General features: G+C 41.3%; 1 protein-coding gene across 3 annotated transcripts in view; it reads left to right on the top strand.

Annotated features, from left to right (window-relative positions):
• Positions 1–487: 487 nt before the first annotated feature.
• LOC123991007 (ATPase family AAA domain-containing protein 2B-like) overlaps positions 488–22,898 on the top strand; it is a 121,776-nt gene continuing 99,365 nt past the window's right edge. For 2 of the 3 annotated variants that reach the window (XR_006830737.1, XR_006830738.1), the window contains exons 1-11: positions 488–753; positions 18,570–18,724; positions 18,887–18,918; positions 19,035–19,164; positions 19,394–19,490; positions 19,672–19,789; positions 19,912–20,055; positions 20,303–20,378; positions 20,497–20,598; positions 22,200–22,427; positions 22,631–22,805. Coding sequence is in view for 1 of the 3 variants with exons in the window: in XM_046292105.1 (XP_046148061.1) it covers positions 652–753; positions 18,570–18,724; positions 18,887–18,918; positions 19,035–19,164; positions 19,394–19,490; positions 19,672–19,789; positions 19,912–20,055; positions 20,303–20,378; positions 20,497–20,598; positions 22,200–22,427; positions 22,631–22,805 (1,359 nt within the window). In the remaining 2 variants the exon portion in view is untranslated. The remainder of the gene's footprint in view (positions 754–18,569; positions 18,725–18,886; positions 18,919–19,034; positions 19,165–19,393; positions 19,491–19,671; positions 19,790–19,911; positions 20,056–20,302; positions 20,379–20,496; positions 20,599–22,199; positions 22,428–22,630; positions 22,806–22,898) is intronic. The other variant, XM_046292105.1, reaches the window with a different exon arrangement.

The raw sequence follows: 22,898 nt of genomic DNA, 5'->3' as shown, positions 1-22,898 counted from the left end.
AATTCCCGTCGAGTTTTGTTCTCTGGCTGCAGTTCAAACCAAACCAAAACAACAGCTGCACATGCTCACGTGCCTGGATTGCAAATTGCAGCCTGTGCACATTTAGCTATCATCTTATTAAGTGACATGTCACATTAGTCTAATTTAACTGCTTAATTAATATTAGTCGAGACCCTTGACCAGTCGCTGAAAAAGTACATGAAATGCTTTGACAGTACAAACAGCACTAACGTTAGCAAGCTAGTGAGCGGATAACTTAAACATATTGTTTTGCGTGATAGCTTTATTCAACTCTTTCATTTGAACATTTTATATCTTCTAATATCTTCTAATATATATATATATATATTTTTTGCTGTGTTGCAATTATGTGTGTATTGTGTAATTTTGGTATTTCGGATGCCTTGCAACACTGCCAAGCGCTAATAAGAAAACTATGTCAAGATGTTATTATTCCCTCTGTGAAAATGGAAGAAAACACTGGTAAGCGCTAGAATTGCAAAGCGGAAGTGGTCCGCGAGTGAATTTTGCGTAATGAGTGACAGGAGAACGAACTAAAGAGAAAGAGAAATGGCGCCTCAATGCCATTCTTACTGAGGCAGAGTACAGACGGACAGACAGATTAAACAAGTGGAAATAAACGGACAAATCATGGTGAACACAAGAAAGAACTCTCGGCATAAGCCTAGCAGTCCCTTCATCTCGTCCAGGACCCGGTCTTCTGCCAGAAATCCCTCCAACTCTGAAGAACATGTAAGCCGGGTTATCTTCTTCACTGCCCGGCTAATATAACGTTAGCTATCATATGGCTAAATAGTTAGCCTTGGCCTCAAGCCGGTTCTCAGTGGGGTTTTTGTTGCCATAAATCCTGCTACAATATTTGACACCAATATAATTGATTTCACGAGTAAATGTGGCTTTGTATTATTGTCATAAGCACGGACGCCATTCTATGAACGAAAGCTTTCAGGTTAACGTTAGCTCCCTAACTGACTGCCAGCTCTAAGTTGCCGGAGTTCCCTTTGTTGGGCTTGTGTTATTATGCCTACCGACTGCAGGAGATAATTTAGCCTGCTAGCTAGCCTGTTTTAGTGTGTCACTCGACAGCCCAAAACAAACTGACACTGCAGTTGGCGTGTTATTGATACGCATGTTGTGTTGTTGACCGTTTGTTATATGCAACGTCAAATGACAGACTAGTAGTGCTAACTATGTAGTTGTGGGGGAAGGGAACCCGATGAACCCCGATGGTTCACAACAGTTGGCTGGCTATCGTCCTCAACTATTTAGCTAACGTTAGCTAGCTAGCTTGAACTTTTGTGTTTGAAAGAAACTTGAAGTGTGAATTTATACGGGATGCTGTTGACATAATATTCAGGCTTAAATTGTCTGTTAAAGAGATTCATTAACGTTAACTGCCTCAAGTGTTTCTCTAGGATTTGGATAAATTAACGTTGAGTCACAATAAATATAACAATACTAGCAAGTTAGCTACAAATGTAAACAATATGATTGATGCAAATTAAATGTAGCTAACAAGCTGTTGTGCATACAATTAAACATCGCAACGCTTTATTTTGTTACCTACCCTCTTGAGTGCTTTAAATTGAGGCATTTGTGATTATATTGCCATTTTGCCAGCTATTTTGTCATGAATGTTAATGGAAATATGGAATGAGTTGTAACTTAACAGGTAACGTTAACCTAGTTGTTAGGTGTTCTGCAGTAAGTTGAAACTTTTAGGCACTTAGCAGGTTTGATTTGATACCTCAACAAATGTACCATAAATGTATTTGAAATGGAGGAGATGAGTCTTAGTTAAATTCAGATTTGTATCACTTATTGCTATTTGCTAACACAAACCAGGACATACAGTCAGATCTGGAGCTAGCTGATGTAATCAAACGGCTCAGCAGTGATAGCCGTTGATAACAGACATCTATTTAGTGTAACCAGCATATTTTCAATCATCCTTTACATGGCGATACTAGTCATTCTCGACCTGAAGGAGGACACCCACTTGTCCCTACTAATGAGAGAAAACAAAGCTACTTAAAGATGGCGGAGTATTAGGGCTGTCCCCGAATGAAAAAAAAAGAAAGTCTTTGGTCGTCTGACATGTTTTAATGTGTATTTTTCCATACGTGTTTTTATAAAATCACTAAGCATTGACCTGGTCTGATGCTTATGGTTTGACGCCTCACGAGGTCGCCAGAGATCTAGATATCAGAAGAAAAATACCTTTACCTGCCCGACTCAAATATTCTCCTGCTCCTGCTGGCTGGCCTGGACCCAATTAACTAGTTGATGCAATGTTTCAAGTTTGCTGCAGACAGGCCATGTGTAGCCAATGTGATTTATTGGATATTTATTTTAATCAGGATATTTTCTACCTGCAGGATGTAACCTTTTTATTTGTTGGCTTTATGTAGGCTATTTTTACATAGTTGCCAATGGCAATATAAGTTACTTTTTAGGTTTGTATAATTTTCATTTGGATATAATGTTGATTACCAACATGAGAATAATTTTGACATATGTTATTATAAGTTAAATTAAACTGTTTCACAAAAATGTGCACATGAAATCCATGGCTGGCACACAGATCGGTTGAAATGGTAAGAAATTGCCATTCAAAAACATGAGAAAGGTGGCCGACTCCTCGTAGCCTATTACTGGCAACTTCAGGAGAGTAATGGCAGACTCTGCGAAAGCCAGCTGGCACTAGCGAACTTGCAACATAACATTTTCTGGGCCCTCAGTTTCCCACCACTGAGCTCGAGACAGACGCAGCTGTAGGCAATTTGCGCAATGGATGGGAAGCAGTGCTCGACTTGGGCAGGAGCTCACCGGAGCTGAGCACCTCAAATTTTAAAATGCTTGAGCTCATGTTTCAGTCCAAATCTAGCGCTGCTACTAAGTAGTAATCAGCATTTTTAGACATTTTTCACTTTCATGCCGAGTGGTTATCCAATGGGAGAAAGCTGGAAAGACTTAACTTTTTTAGGGTATAGGGGGCAGCATTTTCACTTTTGGATAAATTGCGTGCTCAATTTAAACTTCCTGCTACACATGCCAAGAATATAAGATATGCATATTATTAGTAGATTTGGATATAAAACTCTGAAGTATCTAAAACTGTTTGAATCATGTCTGTGAGTAACATAACTTATGTAGTAGGCAAACCCTGAGGACTAACCGTTCAGAATTTTTTTTTTTGAGGTCTCTGTCTGTTCACTGAGTTATCATTGGCAAACAATATTTCTTAGGAACTTGTTTTCAGTTCCTACCACTTCCACTGGATGTCTTTTGAATTTGGTTGAGGTTATTCATTTGTGCAATGCAGACGTAGGGCCATTCTGGAAAAGGGTAGTGCTGTTGAGAGTTGGCCAAGACTTGAAAAGTAGTGTTAGTTTCCTCTCGTCCTCTATTGAAAACAACTTTTGAAATATTTTGTAGTGACGTTGCGCATTTTGGAAGCAAAATTTTTTTTCTGGATCAAACGCGCCAAATAAATTGACATTTTGGATATGTATGGATGAAATTAATTGAACAAAAGTACCAATTGTGATGTTTATGGGACATATTGGAGTGCCAGCAAAAGAAGCTCGTCAAAGGTAAGGCTTGTTTTATATTTTATTTCTGCGTTTTGTGTAGTGCCTGCAGGGTTGAATTATGCTACCCTCTTTGTTTACTGTTGTGCTATTATCAGATAATAGCTTCTTATGCTTTTGCCGAAAAGCCTTTTAAAAATCTGACATGTTGGCTGGATTCACGAGTGTAGCTTTAATTGATTATCTTACATGTGTGATTTAATGAAAGTTGGATTTTTATATAATTATTTTGAATTTGCCGCGCTGCATTTCCCCTGTTTTTTGCCCAAGTGGGACGCAACCGTCCCCTATACTAAAAGAAGTTAAAAACTTCTTAGAGATAGGGGTCAGCATTTCTACTTTTTGATAAAAAGCGTGCAAAATTTCAACTTCCTGCTACTCATGCCAGAAATATATTATATGCATATCATTACATTACATTTAAGTCATTTAGCAGACGCTCTTATCCAGAGCGACTGGTGTGGATAGTGAAAGCTCTGAAGTTTCTAAAACTGGTTCAATCATGTCTGTGACTATAACAGAACTTATGTAGCAGGCAAAACACCAAGGAAAACTGTTCAGAAAAAAAAAAATCCCTCTGACAGTTCCCTGAATTGTCTTTGCCAAGGGAAATTAGATAGCGCCCAGTTTAGTTGCTACAACTTCCACAAGATGTCACCAGTCTTTGGAATTGGGTTGAAGTTAATCATTGGTGAAACGAAGAAGAGGCACTTCCTGGCAGAGGTTACACTGTGGATAGTTATGTAAGAGAGAGAATCGTGCATGTATTGTTGACTTTGCTGTTATTGAATATAGATCGCCCTGTCAACAATTTGATCGATTATTAACGTTTAAAAATACCTAAAGTTGGATTACAAAAGTAGTTTGAAATATTTTGGCAAAGTTTATAGGCAACTTTTCAAATGTTTTGTAATGGCGTTACATTTTGGAAAGCAGTTTTTTCTGGATCAAACGGGCTTTATAAATGGACATTTTGGGTATACATGGATGGAATTCATCGAAAAAGGACCAATTGTCATGTTTATGGGACATATTGGAGTGCCAACAAAGAAGCTCGTCAAAGGTAATGCATGTTTTATATTTTATTTCAGCGTTTTGTGTAGCGCCGACTACGCTAATTCTTTTGTTTACATCTCGTTCAGGGGGGGTGCATGCTATCAGATAATAGCTTCTCATGCTTTTGCCGAAAAGCATTTAAAAAATCTGACATGTTGGCTGGATTCACTACGAGTGTAGCTTTAATTGAGTTCCCTGCATGTGTGATTTAATGAAAGTTTGAGTTTTATTGCGTATTATTTGAATTTGGCGCTATGCATTTCCTCAGGCTATTCACCACACGAGACGCTAGCGTCTCCATATCCCTGAGGTTCTATATGCTATCTACCCAATGTTCCTGTCATTCTTACCTAAGTGGAAAAGTCGTGTGTTCTCAATGGACATTCGGGAGCTTTTGTAAATTCGCTCTCCGATTTCAGAGCACTCTCGTCTGAGTGTACCGGAGTGCAGAATAACTTATGAATTATCAAACGCTCAACACCATTTGAATATGGCAGTTGTAAGTCAACATCGGCAAAAACGCGTAATTAAATTGTTGAAATATCAAAACAAACTGAACCAATTATATTAATTTGGGGACAGGTTGAAAAGCATTAAACATTTATGGCAATTTAGCTAGCTTCCTTGCTGTTGCTAGCTCATTTGTCCTGGGATAAAAACATTGGGTTGTTATTTTACCTGAAATGCACAAGGTCCTCTACTCTGACAATTAATCCACAGATAAAACTGTTAACCAAATTTGTTTCTAGTCATTTCTCCTTCCTTCGGGCTTCTTATTTGGACTTTATATGGAGGATGGATGTTGGCGACCCGGCTTTTATATGGAGGTTGGCGACCCGGCTTTTATATGGAGGTTGGCGACCCGGCTTTTATATGGAGGTTGGCGACCCGGCTTTTATATGGAGGTTGGCGACCCGGCTTTTATATGGAGGTTGGCGACCCGGCTTTTATATGGAGGTTGGCGACCCGGCTTTTATATGGAGGTTGGCGACCCGGCTTTTATATGGAGGTTGGCGACCCGGCTTTTATATGGAGGTTGGCGACCCGGCTTTTATATGGAGGTTGGCTGTGCAGACGCTCGCGAGCAGTGTGGGTGCAATGATTTAATAACATGTATGTGTACATTTATTTTGCAGTGTGAGTGGTGTGGTCAGCATGTCAGATGACATAAAAAAAAGCCTAACCAGTTCTGCCAGGGCGAGTAAAATGGTCAGTCAGGTGTTCTTTAATTTGTCTGGAAGTAGCTAGCCAGTTAGCTTGGGTGCTTGACTGCCGTTGTCAGGTCAGAACACTCAAATCAACTCTACTCCTATGCCATAGCGTCCAGTGTGTGCTCTGAACGCTCCCAGAGCGAAACACTCTGAATTTACAAACTGACAATCTGTTAACGCTTCGATTGCGTGCACTCCTTATTGAATTGAAAAACACACCCGAAGTCATAAGTTCTAGCTAGTCATTTGTTATGCTAATGAGGTTGCATAGCAACAGCATCAACTCCGGTAGACAGGCGACGCTCTAATATGCTCAACTGAAAGGATACTGTTCGTTTACAGTATACTAAAATTAACGAATATGTAGTATAGTGTTAGTATGGGTATTCGAACACAACTAATGACTAAATTTGAAAACTCAAATGGAATGAAATAAACCAACACTTGTTTCTCACAAGTATACATATATTGTGCACTCTGCAAACAATGTGTCCACTCAGACAATGAGAACGGGAAGACTGGAATAATAATATTGAACGCATTAAAATAATAACTAACAAATATTGTAGATTAGGAATTCATAGTAAATGTACTACTGGTGATCTATGTTATGGAGTTGATATACACTAACAATTGAATGAAAACCATTCACACTTTTTTTATTTGATATTTAACTTGTTTGGCTAGTTGAACAAGTTCTCATTTACAACTGCGGCCTGGCCAAGATAAAGCAAAGCAGTTCGACACATACAACAACACAGGGTTACACATGGAATAAACATGGTCAATAATACAGCAGAAAAAAGTATATATACAGTGTGTGCAAATGAGGTAGGATAAGGGAGGTAAGGCAATAAATAGGCCATGGTGGCGAAGTAATTACAATATAGCAATTAAACACTGGAGTGGTAGATGTGCAGAAGATGAATGTGCAAGTAGAGATTCTGGTGTACAAAGGAGCAAGATAAATAAATACAGTATGGGGATGAGGTAGTTGGATGGGCTATGTGCAGTGATCTGTGAGCTGCTCTGACAGATGGTGCTTAAAGCTTGAGTGAGATATGAGTCTCAAGCTAAAGTCATTTTTTTTTGCAGTTCGTTCCAGTCATTGGCAGCAGAGAACTGGGATGGAAAGGTGGCCGAAGGAGGATTTGGATTTGGGGGGGACCAGAGAGATATACCTGCTGGAGCGAGTGCTACGGGTGGGTGCTACTGTGGTGACGAGTGAGCTGAGATGAGGCGGGGCGTTACCTAGCATAGACTTGCAGATGACCTGGAGCCAGTGGGTTTGGCGACGAGTATGAAGCGAGGGCCAGCCAATGAGAGCGTACAGGTCGCAGTGGTGGGTAGTATATGGGGCTTTGGTGACAAAACGGATGGCACTGTGATAGACTGCATCCAATTTGTTGAGGAGACTGCATCCAATTTGTTGAGTAGTGTTGGAGGCTATTTTGTAAATGACATCGCCGAAGTCGGATCGGTAGGATGGTCTGTGTTACGAGGGTATGTTTGGCAGCATGAGTGAAGGATGCTTTGCGATATAGGAAGCAGATTCTAGATTTCATTTTGAATTGGAAATGTTTAATGAGAGTCTGGAAGGAGAGTTTACAGTCTAACCAGACACCTAGGTATTTATAGTTGTCCACATATTCTAAGTCGGAACCGTCCAGAGTAGTAATGCTGGACGGGCGGCCCGGTGCGTCGGTTGAAGAGGATGCATTTAGTTTTGCTTGCATGTAAGAGCAGTTGGAGGCCACGGAATGAGAGTTGTAATGACATTGAAGCTCGTCTGGAGGTTAGATATCACAGTATCCAAAGACGGGCCAGAAGTATACAGAATGGTGTCGTCTGCGTAGAGGTGGATCGGAGACTCAACAGCAGCAAGAGTGACACCATTGATGTATACAGAGAAGAGTCTGCCCGAGAATTGAACCCAGAGGCCCGGATAACAGGCCCTCCGATTTGACACACTGAACTTTCAGATAATTAGTTGGTGAACCAGGTGAGGCTGAGGTGCACCCATGACCAGCTCTGAAACCAGATTGCATAGCGGAGAAGGTACGGTGGGATTCGAAATGGTCGGTAATCTGTTATGAAACAATGAATGTGCACAAATTGGCTGGAGAGTGCGTTCTGGAGAGAGAAGTGCATTGTGCATCTGGGTGCATGGGCAATCCGACGTCTGCATTTGCCATGCAGCATTCACGGTAATATGGCCTCAGCAGAAGTCAGGGCATTCATACTTCTTGCAGTGAGTTTGTGTTTATATAGGATGTACCGCCCCCATCTTCGTCAACTAGTCATGTCAATGCGAAGCCCTCGCATTGTTACAAAATTTGGGAGGCGCATGGCGATGCAGTAGAGAGTTCGATTTGGCCTCCGCATGCCTTGCCTTATAGCCTCCGACCACAAAGGCAGATCAAGCATAAAATGGCTCTGCAATGGATTAGTTCACTGAGATGGGCGCAAATGCAGTGCCGTCGGAAAGTATTCAGAAAATGAATAAAAAAATAGAACAAAATCCCCAGCAATCTACACACAATAACCCATAATAACATTATGGACAAGCTAGTGAACCTAGTAATATCATCAACCATGTGTAGTTAACTAGTGATAATGCGAAGATTGATAAAACATAAAAATAAAAAAAAGTTTAATGCTAGCTAGCAACTTACCTTGGCTCCTTGCAACCACAAGGTCCTTCTGACGCTGCACTCGCGTAACAGGTGGTCAGCCTGCCATGCAGTTTCCTCGTGGATTGCAATGTAATCAGTGTCCAAAAAGGCAGATTACCAATTTAGTTTTAACTTGAAATCGGCCCTAATTAATCGGTCGACCTCTAATATAAGGTCCCACAGTTGACAGTGCATGTCAGAGCAAAAACCAAGCCATGAGGTTGAAGGCATTGTTTGTAGAGCTCCGAGGCAGGATTGTGTCGAGGCACAGATCTGGGGAAGGGTACCAAAAAATGTCTGCAGCATTGAATGTCCCCAAGAACACAGTGGCCTCCATCCATTAAATGGAAGAAGATTGAAACCATCAAGACTCTTCTTAGAGCTTGCCACCTGGCCAAATTGAGGGGAAGAAGTTACCTTGATCAGGGAGGTGACCATAAGGACCTCATGGTCACTCTGAAAGAGCTCCAGAGTTCCACTGTTGAGATGGTGGAACCTTTTAGAAGGACAACTGTCTCTGTAGCATTCCACCAATCGGCCCTTTATGGTAGTGGGCAGACAGAAGCCACTCCTCAGTGGCAGGGACTGGGAGACTAGTCAGGATCGAGGGAAAGATGAACAGGGCAAAGTACAGAGCTCCTTGATGAAAACCTGCTCCAGAGCACTCAGGACCTTAGACGGGTGATGGTTCACCTTCCTACAGGACATCGACCCTAAGCACACAGTGAAGACAACCCATGAGTGGCTTTGGGACAAGTAGACAACATTGCAAATGATTAAATCCTTCCAATAGAAATAAAAACACAATTTAGTTACGAATTTAACTTTAATTAAATGAGTTGACTCTTCACATGGGATGATTTCACTGAACAACAAAAGGGAACATTGAATGATCCATCGTATCTGTAAAATGATAGTCTAGAAACGAAAGCTTTGGATGTCTTCCTCAGGCCTCCATGTCTTCTCCCTGGACCGCCTCAATGTCCATCTCTTGAACATCAGACTGAGACCTCATCTTCACGGTCACTTTCCAACCTTGAGGATGGCTCGTTGTCAGGCTCAAAAATCCACATTTGCCCGGATGGCCACCAATTTTTCAACCCTTATATTGGTCGCGCTGTTGTGTGCTTTGGTATGTGTGTCCAAACAAGGACCAGTTACTCTCTGTGGCGGCTGATGTTGGTGGGATTTGGAGGATGATGGGGAAAGCACCTCAGATCCACAAAGTCCCTTCCACCAGGTGGCTGATAAGATATGTTGGCACGACTGCCATGTTTTTTATTTGTTTTTATTTCACCTTTATTTAACCAGGTAGGCTAGTTGAGAACAAGTTCTCAGTTGCAACTGCGACCTGGCCTAGATGAAGCATAGCAATTCAACACATACAACAACACAGAGTTACACATGGAATAAATAAACATAGTCAATAATACAGAAGAACAAAAGAAAACAGTCTATATACAGTGAGTGCAAATGAGGTAAGATAAGGGGGTTAAGGCAATAAATAGGCCATGGTGGTGAAGTAATTACAATATAGCAATTAAAACACTGGAATGGTAATTTACAAGTAGAGATACTGGGGTGCAAAGGAGCAAGATAAATAAATAAATACAGTATGGGGATGAGGTAGGTAGATGGGCTGTTTACAGATGGGCTATGTACAGATGTTTACAGATGTTTACAGATGGGCCCCTTTAAGATTTAGATGCACTATTGTAAAGTGACTGTTCTACTGGATGTCATAAGGTGAATGCACCAATTTGTAAGTCGCTCTGGATAAGAGCGTCTGCTAAACGACTTAAATGTAATGTTAAATGTACAGGTGCAGTGATCTGTGAGCTACTCTGACAGCTGGTGCTTAAAGCTAGTGAGGGAGATATTAGTCTCCAGCTTCAGAGATTGTTGCAGTTCGTTCCAATCATTGGCAGCAAAGAACTGGAAGGAAAGTTGACCAAATGAGGAATTGGCTTTGGGGGTGACCAGTGAGCTATACCTGCTGGAGCGCGTGCTACGAGTGGATATTGCATCTCCATCCTAAAGACCTTGCTTGGAAGTGTACTTCGCCAGACTGCCAAGAACCTTGCCCTCATCCAGGCCAAGGTGGCGAGACATGGTAGTGTTGACACCATAGGCCTTGTTGATCTCTGCACCAGACAGGATGCTCTTGCCAGCATACCTGGGGTCCAACATGTACGCTGCAGCGTGTATGGGCTTCAGGCAGAAGACTTCGCTTTATGATGTATTTCAGAACTGCGGTTTCCTCTGCTTGAAGCAACCGTGAAGTTGGCAGGGCAGTACGGATTTATTCTCTTACATCTGCAAGCAGAGTCTGAACATCAAACAGGATAGCATTGTCTCCCTCAATCCGTGCAGTGGCTACTGCTATAGGTTTCAGGAGTTTCAGGCTGCTTACGACTCTCTCCCAAAATACCTCATCCAGGAGGATCCTCTTGATGGGGCTGTCCATATCAGTAGACTTATATGGCCATTTCTTGGCGACTCCCTTCCCCCTCCAGGAGACTGTCAAACATGACAACACCACCCCAATGGGTGTTGCCGGGAAGATTCAATGTGGTGCTCTTACTCTTCACTTTTCTCCTTCACTTTTCTTCGTGAGAGGGATTGCTGCTATAACTTCACCCTTCACATACCTAACCATTTTCTTGGCTCTCTTGTATTCATTGTTTTCAGTGCCATGATGTCCTTGAGGAGCAGATTCAATGCGTGAGCAGCACAGCCAATGGGAATGATGTGAGGGTAGGACTCCATGTTTTCAGCATTGTCTGTCACCAGTGCAAATACCTTCTGTGGTCCAAGGTCATTGACTGCCTTCAGCTCATGTGCAATGTAGAGAACGGTGTGTCTGTCGCTTCTGTCTGTGCTCTTGTAGAATGCTGGTTGAAGGGTGGAGATGTAGTTAATTATTCCTTGCCCACAAACATTTGTCCATCAGAGATGATTGCAAGAGTCTGCTTTCTATGATTTGCTTGACCTTCACTTGAACTCTGCATCCAGCAAATGAGTAGATAAAGCATGTCTGGTTGGAGGGGTGTGTGCTGGGTGAAAAACTTTCAGAAAAGGGATGAAAACCGAGCTGCACTTTCTAACCTCCTGCCCTGTGAATGACAATATGAGACATATTTCCCTCAAATTTCACAACACACAAAGAATTGGACCACAAATCAAATTGATAAACTCCCATATCTGTTAGGTGAAGTACCGTGGTGTGCAATCTCGGCAGCAGAATTTGTGAGCCGATGCCACAAGAAAAGGTCAACCAGCGGGTCAGAAACACCAATTTAAATATATATATATTTTTCTGTCCATTTATTTCCTCCACCTCATTTGTGCATTCTGCTATCTGGACATTATCCCAACACTGAACATAGCTTATGAAACTTTTAAAAATGGTGTACTACATTTAACTGCTAATATATTATTTAAAAGTGGTTATTCGCTTAACTTTGTTTGGCTGTTGTGGTTTTGTTTAACCTCTGGGATATGTGGGACGGTAGCGTCCCACTTGGCCAAAAGCCAGAGAAAATGCAGAGCACCAAATTCAAATAAATGACTAAAAATCTAACTTTCATTTAATCACACATGCAATATTGCAAATTAAAGCTACACGTGTTGTGAATCCAGCCAACATGTCAGATTTCAAAAAGGCTTTTCGGCTAAAGCAAATGATGCTATTATCTGAGCATAGCGCCATAGTAAACAAAAGAGAATTTCAACCCTGCAGTCGCTCATAAAACACAGAAATAAAAAATATACGTCATGCCTTACCTTTGACGAGCTTCTTCTGTTGGCACTCCAATATGTCCCATAAACATCACAAATGGTTTTTGTTCGGTTAATTCCGTCCATATATATCCAAAATGTGTGTTTGATCCAGAAAAACACCGGTTCCAACTTGCGCATCGTGACGACAAAATATCTCAAAAGTTACCTGTAAACTTTGCCAAAACATTGCAAACTACTTTTGTAATACAACTTTAGGTATTTAAATTATCGATAAAATTGAAGACTGGATGATCTGTGTTCAATACAGGAAGATAACAAACTCAAGCATGCTTTCTGGTCTTGCGCCTCTATCAAACAGTACACACGAAGTGACACTTTTTCAAGATGGCCGTACTTCATTACACCAAGGAATAACCTCAAGACTGGTGACATCTAGTGGAAGTGGTAGGAACTGCAAGCAAGTCCCTTAGAAATCTGGATTCCCAATGAAAACTCAATGAAAACAGGGTGACCTCAACAACACACAAACAAAATCAATGGTTTGTCCTCGGGGTTTCGCCTGCTAAATAAGTTCTGTTATACTCAGACATGATTCAAACAGTTTTAGAAACTTCAGATGGTTTTCTATGGTTTTCTATTCAAATATACTAATAATATGCATATCTTATCTTCTGGGGATGAGCAGTTGAAATTCATCCAAAATTCCAAATGCTGCCCCCTATCCTAGAGAAGTTCATTTAGCTTTGTTGGTTTTTGTCATTTTGTTTATTTCACTTGCTTTGCCAATGTAAACATGTTTCCCATGCCAACAAAGACTCTTTTTAATTGAATTGAGAGAGCGAGAGAAGATTGAGGCGAGGAGAAAGGAGACAGACAGCGAGACTTGACGCACTGACTGAACCATGAAACACAGGAGTATAAAGCGATGGCATGTCCTTGGTACTTGTATCAATAAGGAAGGAATGACATACAACACAATAGCCTGTCTGCTGCCATAGACCACTGCTAGCAGCCTACATGGAGACTAGTTTGACAATAAGCCAGACAAGGAGGGATGTGCATCACACACCAATGACTGAACAGAACACAGTCCTTAAGTATTGCTCAAAGTATCAATTTATTTATTTGTAACTTGATTTTGTTATATATATATATTACACACACACACCACCCTGTGTCCCACTGCTGGCTTGCGTCTGAAGCTAAGCAGAGCTGTTGTCCTGGCTAAATTACCAATCTGGGCTTCATACCATCAGTCACCTAATCATCCCCAGCTTACAATTGGCTCAATTCACCCCCCCTTCAACACTACCAAAGGTTGGGGTGTTTTTTGTCTATTAAAACATCAAATTGATCTGAAATACAGTGTAGACATGGTTAATGTTGTAAATGACTATTGTAGCCTGAAACAGATTATATTTTTTGAATTTTACCCCCTGTTCTCCCCAATTCCGTAGTAGCTACTACAACAATTGGATACTATCTTGTCTCATCGCTATAACTCCCGTACGGGCTCGGGAGAGACTAAGGTCGAAAGCCATGCGTCCTCTGAAACACAACCCAACCAAGCCGCACTGCTTCTTAACACAGTGCGCATCCAACCCGGAAGCCAGCCACACCAATGTGTCAGAGGAAACACCGTGCACCTGGCAACCTGGTTAGCGTGCACTGCGCCCGGCCCGCCACAGGAGTCGCTAGTGCGCGATGAGACAAGGATATCCCTACCGGCCAAACCCTCCCTAACCCGGACGACGCTAGGCCAATTGTGCGTCTCCCCATGGACCTCGTCAGCCTATTCTTGTTCTGAGAAATGAAGGCTATTCCATGCGAGAAATTGCCAAGAAACGGAAGATCTCCTACTGGCCAATAAAAATGAAAGTTGAGCAAAAGAACACCAACACTGGACAGAGGAACTCTGCCTGGAAGGCCAGCACCCCAAAGTCGTCTTTTCACTGTTGACGTTAAGACTGGTGTTTTGTGGGTACGATTTAATGAAACTTGCTTAGTTGTGCACCGGGGCCTCCCACTCTTTCTATTCTGGTTAGCCAGTTTGCACTGTTCTGTGAACTGTTTCTTGACAATTTCTTGCATGGAATAGCCTTCTGTAGCTCAGTTGGTAGAGCATGGCGCTTGTAACGCCAGGGTAGTGGGTTCGATCCCCGGGACCACCCATACGTAGAATGTATGCACACATGACTGTAAGTAGCTTTGGATAAAAGCGTCTGCTAAATGGCATATATTATTCATTTCTCAGAACAAGAATAGACTTAACGGGTTTCAGAAGAAAGTGCTGTTTCTGGCCATTTTGAGCCTGTAATCGAATCCACAAATGCTGTTGCTCCAGATAATAAGAAAAGGCAATCAGTATGTACCTGGCTGAAGGAATATATCTATTGTTTACAGGAAGCCTATTCAACAATTTTAGAAATTAAAAATTTCTTTTTTGTAGAAAAAGAAATGGGGGGGGGGAATAATATATTTTTCCCACTGGCAAAGAAATTCAAAAGGGGTGATGCTTTTAATTAACAGTAATTTTGATCCAAATGTGCAAATTGTCCAAACAGATCATAAAGGTAGATGGATTATTTTAAATATGTTATTGCACAATAAACCAATATGGTTTATTAACCTATACGGTCTGAATAATTATGATCCAAGCTTCTTTGAAAATTTATATAAGAATTTATCAACTCTACAAGCAACACGACTCTATGGTGGGAGATTTTAATACGGTTTTAAATAACTCTATGGACCGGAAAGGAAATCACTCTACAAACTATCACCCTCGGGCACTTAAGGAAATCATGAATGTCATGGATATATTGGAATTAGTGGATATATGGAGACTTAAATACCCTGACCTAGTGAGATATACATGGCGGAGGCTTAATCAAGCTAGTAGTCTTGACTACTTTCTTATGCCATTCTCTCTGGCACAAAAAGTACAAAAATACATTAAAAAAAAGTGTTGATAGGGGACAGAATGCGGTCGGATCATCACATGATTGGCATATATATTACTCTTACAGAATTTCAACATGGGCGAGGATATTGGAGATTTAGTCAAAGCCTGCTAGATGATAAATTGTTTAGAACTAGGACAGAAGAATTTATAACTGATTTTTTCAGACATAACGCAGGTACAGCAGATCCCCTTATTGTAAAGGACACTTAAGTGTGCCTTTAGAGGCCATGCAATTCAGTAATCATCTATGAAACAAAAGCCATTTAGATCAAGAGTCCATATTAATAAAGGAAATTGAAGGACTAACAGTACAGTTGGATAGTAATAAAAACTGTACCATAGAGGCACAGAATAAGTTAGAGGAAAAACAAATGGAACTTATTCAAGAAAGATCCAGTGTGTAATATATTATAAAAATAAAGCTAACTGGATGGAATATGGGGAAAAGCGCACAATTATTTTTCAATCTTCAATATAGAAATGCTACTACCCCCCCTCCCCCCAAATGTGTTAACTTGTTACAAATGGAGCCACACATGATTCACCGACTGATATTTTGAAAGAAAGTAAAGTACTTTAAGAGTAAGTTTTCGTTTGTCTCCATCTCCACTAACTGAAACAAATTGTATGGATTTTCTTCCTAATAATAATGTAAAATTAACATCTGTACAGAAAGACTCATGTGAATGCCAAATTACAGAGGAGGAACTTCTTGATGCAATTGGGGCCTTTAAGGATGGGAAAACTCCAGGGCTGGATGGCATACCGGTGGAAGTATACAAAATTATTTTTGATACACACAAAGGACCATTATCAGCATGTTTTAACCACTCCTGTATAAATGGTAAATTATCACACAACAAGGTCTGATCATTATTACTGAAAGAGGACCCAGGTGGAATATATAAAGATCCAGTCCATTAAAAAAAATTGGAGACCTCTTACACTTCAATGTTGTGATGCACAAATCCTAGGAAAATGCTTGGCACATAGAATTAAAGTATTGTCAGATATTATTCATCCTAATCAGACAGGTTTTTTACATGGACGATACATTGGAGATAATACATTGGAGATAATACATTGGAGATAATACATTGGAGATAATACATTGGAGATAATACATTGGAGATAATACAGTGGGGCAAAAAAATATTTAGTCAGCCACCAATTGTGCAAGTTCTCCCACTTAAAAAGATAAGGCCTGTAATTTTCATCATAGGTACACTTCAACTATGACAGACAAAATGAGAAATCCAGAGAATCACATTGTAGGATTTTTTATGAATTTATTTGCAAATTATGGTGGAAAATAAGTATTTGGTCAATAACAAAAGTTGATCTCAATACTTTGTTATTGCCACCAAAGGGTATATAACAGAGGTCAAATGTTTTCTGTAAGTCTTCACAAGCCACGTTTCATCTTCAATACCCTTGCTGATGGAAGGAGGTTTTTGTTGATTTCTTCAAACCAAGCTGCTTACCTATTGCAGATTCAGTCTTACCAGCCTGGTGCAGGTCTACAATTTTGTTTCTGGTGTCCTTTGACAGCTCTTTGGTCTTGGCCTTAGTGGAGTTTGTAGTGTGACTGTTTGAGGTTGTGGACAGGTGTCTTTTATACTGATAACAAGTTCAAACAGGTGCCATTAATACAGGTAATGAGTGGAGGACAGAGGAGCCTCTTAAAGAAGTTACAGGTTTGTGAGAGCCAGAAATCTTGTTTTTTGTAGGTGACCAAATACTTATTTTCCACCATAATTTGCAAATCAATTCATTAATAAATCCTACAATGTGATTCTCTGGATTTTTTTTCTCATTTTGTCTGTCATAGTTGAAGTGTACGTATCTATGATGAAAATTACAGGCCTCATCTTTTTAAGTGTGAGAACTTGCACAATTGGTGGCTGACTAAATACTTTTTTGCCCCACTGTACATTTAGTATCGATGGGTGAGTGCTGGGAAGATTTTTCAAATACTGTGAGGAACTATTATAATATGAATGGCTCTGAGGTAAAAAAAAATAAAAAATGGCTGAAGCCCAGCGGGGCACTTTCCTGCATTTTACATTTTCATGATGCAGTCCAAGTACTTGTATGCGTGCTCAGGCGGGTGCGCTAAGGCAACATTAGCAGGACAGAGAAGCCTGACACATATGCTCACATGGAGTGCGTTAATGATGGTATAAAATCAATCCCGAAATATTTATCACGAGTGTAGCAGGTTGTGAACTCTGCAAACAATGTTTTGAGAATGAGAACGGTAAATTACTGTAATAGATGCACTAACACAAATTAATGTATCCAAATGATGGGGATCAATGGTAAAATTGCCTGTTTTACAAACTGTAGGCTACCACATGGGGGTTTTAATAGACAGACTAGGCTAACAAAACAATTGCTTATTAGTAAACACTCCCGCTATTAAGAAGTGTATCTACATGATACGTGTTATTCCTCCCTCCCTCTTACCAATTCAACGGCTCTTTATTGGCATGGGAAACACGTTTTATATTGCCAAAGCAAGTGGATTAAACAAAGCTGAAAACCAAAGTACAGTAAACATTGCACTCTTAAAGGTTTCAAAAGGATAGATGTTTCAAATGTTATCAGCAATGTGCAGTGTTCTTAACAATGTGCAAATAGTTGTAGTACAAACAGCAGGGGAAGACAAGTAAACAGATAAATATTGGTTGTATTTACTATGTTTGTGCGCCACTGGTTGCCCTGTTTTCATGGCAATGGGTCATACATCTTGCTGCTGTGATTGCACGTTGTGCTAACAGATGGGAGTTTATCAATGTTTGTTTCCAAATTCTTTGTGGGTCTGTGATCTGTGGGAAATAAGTGGTTCTAATATGGTCATACCTTTGGACGGATGTAAGGAAGTGCAACTTATTTTTCATCTCATTTTGTGGTCAATGGGCACATTGGCAGACTTTCTTCATTTTGGGTTTGTCACAGTGGTCAGGTATTCTGCTACTGTATACTTTCTGTTTAGTGCCAGATAAAGTTCCATTTTGGTCATAAAAAAAAAAAAATTGGGTTGATTCTTTCCAGTGTTATAGTTTCTTCATAATTTGGTTGGGTCCAATTGTGTTACTGTCCTGGGGCTCTGTGTTTGAACGGAGCCCCCAGAACCAGTTGGCTGAGGGGACACTTCTTCTCTAGGTTAATTTCTCTGTAGGTGGAATGTGTGGGCATCTCTCACACGCTCTCCTGTTCTTTTGCGCCCGCTCTCTCTCCGTTCTTTTGCGCCCGCTCTCCAGTCTCCATCGCTCTAACCACTCTCTCTCCTCCCCTTTAGAAGGATCCCAGTAGTGATGTGAGCAGTCCCAGCAGTCCTGGACTGTCCCCGCCCTCGAAGCGAACCCGTAGACAGACCAGCTCCAGCGACACCTCTCCCTCCCCCCAGGCCAAGGGCCAGAGGGTCTCCTGGGGCATGCCCACCTACCGCACCAGGTGAGCAGGCAAAAGAACAGCCTCTTTGACATACAGTTCTGGTTTGAGTTCCTGTACTGGCCGTATGGACTGGGTTCAGCCCCATCTGTTGACTGTGTCTGAGAATGGGGCAGTCTTTTTGTGCAATGTGTTTTTATATTTACACATCTTAATGTATTTCAGGTTGTCATCTGGCGCCCTGCAAAATGGAAATGGTAACGTCAACGTTTTCATTTGTTATTTTAAGACCATGACCACATTATTTGTGTGTAAGTACAGTATTTGTTGGACTATTAGTTATATGGGACCTCTTTACCTTTGACCCCTGCAGCCCATAAGGAGGGGGCAGGAGACCACTCTCACATGAATGGCCATGTTGACCGGAAGAGGAGCTGCCAAGTGAGGAAGAGCCAGTTTGAACACCTCAACCAGAGCCTGCTGTTTGACCAGCTCGTCAACAGGTAACACACACACAGACCCTATGGGAAGACGCACACACAATTCCCAGGCCTCAGACCTGGTGGTACCGGGGAGGAGAGGGATGAACTGTAAAACACAAAGCGAAGACATTAGAGGAATGCGGTATGAATCGATACTGATGTGTGTGTTTGAAAATGTATGCACTCGCTCTTATCCAAAGCGACTTACAGTAGTGTCTGCTAAATGACTAAAATGTAAATGTATTGTCAGCACGGCGGAGGCAGTTCTTCAGGAGATGGACAACATCAGCAGCATCAGACAGAATAGGGAGGTGGAGAGACTCCGCATGTGGACAGACACTGAGGTGGTAAGTCTGTCAATCAGCCAGTCAATCTGTATGAAAGTGGGTTGTTAGTAACTATCTCCAGTGGTAGATGTTATGATGGCAAGCCAGCTAGCTAAACGTAGCCTGCCTGACGCGAGGAATTCGAGTTAGGTGTTAGCAAGACTAAGCTAAACGTGCATATCCTCCACTCCTGATCTTCTAGGAAAACATGGACATGTACTCTCGTGTGAAGAGGAGGAAGGCACTGCGCAGGAACACCTTCGGCATGCAGACACACCATAAAGCCATGAGCAAGACCGAATCGGAAGATGGGACTGAAGGTTTGTCTTAGTTTGGATTGCTTGTAAAGCTGCACAGGGACTTGGAGAGACCTGTAGTTTGTTGGTAATGCTTACGGTTCACAAGATGATAATTTCACAAACATCTCTTGTTTACTAATTAGAATCTCACGGTGAAGAAGAGGATGACGAAGCAGAGGAGGATGATGATGAAAGAGACGAGACCGAGGAGGCTGGAGAGGGGAACGACAGACCGTACAACCTGAGACAACGCAAGACAGTACAGAGATATGAGGCGCCACCTATTGGTAAAGAAAAACATTGATTATTGTGTGATTTTTTTTTTTTTCTTCTGCAACACTAAGGGTAGTTTCCAGATTTTCTATTGAGCGTGCCTTATAGTAAAGGAGTTATCTTAATGTAGGTCTGAGGAACTGGCCCTCTGCCTGAAACATTCCTTTTCCTACGTAAAACCTTTCCCTGATATTGTCTTTGCTTTATGCCTCTTGAGTGCTGCTGCTTTTAACATCTTCTGTCTCACTGAATGCGTTCCAGAGCCCGTCAACAGAAAACAAAACAACCCCTCCCTGTTCGACACCCACAGATCCCCAGCAAGGAGAAGCCATATACGGTGGGTGTTGTTCCCTGCATGAAAAATAATTTCATAAGACTGCTTACCTACAGTACATTGACATGGTCTAATATGGAGTGATTTGTCTTTTGTCCTCCTTTCCTCTCCTCTGGTCCAGAGTGAAGAAGCATGCCATCCACAGTAGCGACACTACGTCGTCATCTGACGAGGAGAGATTTGAGAGGAGGAAAAGCAAAAGCATGACCCGGGCCAGGAACAGGTGAATATCTGTGGACTTAGTTATTAGATACAATTTATTAACCTCTTGCTTCTACCTGGCACGCAGGCGTCCCATCTAGAGCTCTGGAAATGCAAATGCGCAACGCTAAATGCTAATAGTATTAGTTAAAACTCAAACGTTCATTAAAATACACATGCAGGGTATTGAATTAAAGCTACACTCGTTGTGAATCCAGGCAACAAGTCAGATTTCTAAAATGTTTTACGGCGAAAACATAGCACATATTTATGTCAAACCACCACCGCAGACATAGCTCATTAGCATAGCCAAGTAGGAAAAAATATGCAATCAACAAACGCAGAATAAAAAAAAAAATCATTTCACTAACCTTTTGAAATCTTCATCAGATGACAGTAATATAACATGTTACACAGTACATTCATTTTTTTTTTCAATAATCTGCAATATATATCCATAAATCTCTGTTTACAATGACGCATCGTTCAAAAAATGCTACTAAAATGTCAGGAGAAATTAAATAGCTCCGGCAGATAACGTCAGCTAACAAGGAATACACATCATAAACTTTGACTAAATATGCATGTTTTACATATGTATAGGAAGATACACTTCTTCTAAATGCAAACGCTGTGTTACATTTATTTTTAACGTTACAGTTTGCGTTTACTAGGCTATACTAGGAGTCGGCGCTACAAATGTATCATTATGCCTCTATCTTGGAGTCGACAGAAACCCAAAATTAACACATAAATATTCCCTTACCTTTGCTGTTCTTCCATCAAAAGACCTGGAAGGGATTATACTTACCAAAACAGCGTTTAGTTTTCAAGTCTGCGTCTTTCGATTCTCAAAATAGCCACTTTTCGGTCAATGTAGGCAAAATTCAAGTGGATGCGCACCAAAACGTCAATTATATATTATATGTCGAGTAAACTTGTCAAACTATGTTCATAATTAAGCTTTAACATGTTATAAAGGTGTACAGCAATTGTGAGGACGAAGCGAAACACACACGTCTTGTAATTGATCCTGAAGAAAAGAGAGCGGGAGCAGAGCGCGCATAAACATACTTATTTTTCGTGTGACCGAGACCTTTCGGCACGCTCAACGTCTCGTGAGCGCGCGATTCACACAATGAGAAGCCCCATTGAAAGCAGGCATCGTGCTGAACACGTAGGAACTGTTCCCAGATCGGTAGTTGTTTGGGAAGGCGTTTAAGATGACGTTAAAGTTGGGCCAACTTTTTCCATGACGAGAGATTTTGGGAGAATGCATGCCCTGAGACTTCTGCTTTACATAGAGACAAAATTTAAACGGTTTTAGAAGCTTTAGAGTTTTCTATTCGATAATATTTTTTTATATGCATATATTAGCAACTTTTGACAAATTTATCCTGTTTTATATGGGTACCCAATTCCTCCATTAGGGGCAGTAAACAGGGCTAGGCTTAAGAGGTTAATAGCTTTTGACTAGGTAAAATCGCTTTCCATTCACCACTCGTCCTGTATAGCACATTAGCTTCACTGCAAACCCCGGTGATACATGGCAGCTGTTATGCAACTCAAAGCTCACCACACATCAACTCTTATCTTTGTCACCTGTATTTGTTACTTGTAAAGGTGTCTGCCTTTGAGCCTGAGAGCAGAGGACCTGGCCAGTGGGGTGCTGAGAGACAGGGCCAAGGTGGGAGCTAGCCTCGCTGATGTGGACCCCATGAATCTGGACACCTCAGTGAAGTTTGACAGCGTAGGAGGGCTCTCCAACCACATCCAGTCTCTGAAGGAGATGGTGGTCTTCCCTCTACTTTACCCAGAGGTCTTCGAAAGGTTCAAGATACAGCCCCCAAGGTAAAGACCAAAGTCACCTGAAAGCGCAGATTAATTCATGTTCAGATATATCAAGCATGTATGTATCCTCTTTTGTTTGCAAAAGACGAACGAGGAAGAACAATTTAGCATTCTTTTGCATCATGGTCACAATGTAGTTCCAAGGTCAAACGGATTGTGTCTGCTTTAAACTTATTTACCTCTCACTCTCTCCTCTCCCAAAGAGGGTGTCTGTTCTACGGCCCACCAGGTACAGGGAAGACCCTTGTAGCGCGGGCTTTGGCCAACGAGTGTAGTCAAGGAGACAAAAAGGTGTCTTTCTTCATGAGGAAGGGAGCCGACTGCCTCAGCAAGTGGGTCGGCGAATCAGAACGACAGCTACGCCTACTTTTTGACCAGGTGAGCATGATTAGGGCTGTTACGGTGACCATATTACTGCAACACCGGCGGTCATGAGTCTAACCGCAGTCAAATAACACGTGATCGTTTAGT

Source organism: Oncorhynchus gorbuscha, linkage group LG12 (assembly GCF_021184085.1).
Source record: "Oncorhynchus gorbuscha isolate QuinsamMale2020 ecotype Even-year linkage group LG12, OgorEven_v1.0, whole genome shotgun sequence".
In the NCBI taxonomy this organism is placed as follows: Eukaryota; Metazoa; Chordata; class Actinopteri; order Salmoniformes; family Salmonidae; genus Oncorhynchus; species Oncorhynchus gorbuscha.
Note: the sequence above shows the minus strand (reverse complement) of the source record. Positions and strands in the feature narration are given on the sequence as shown.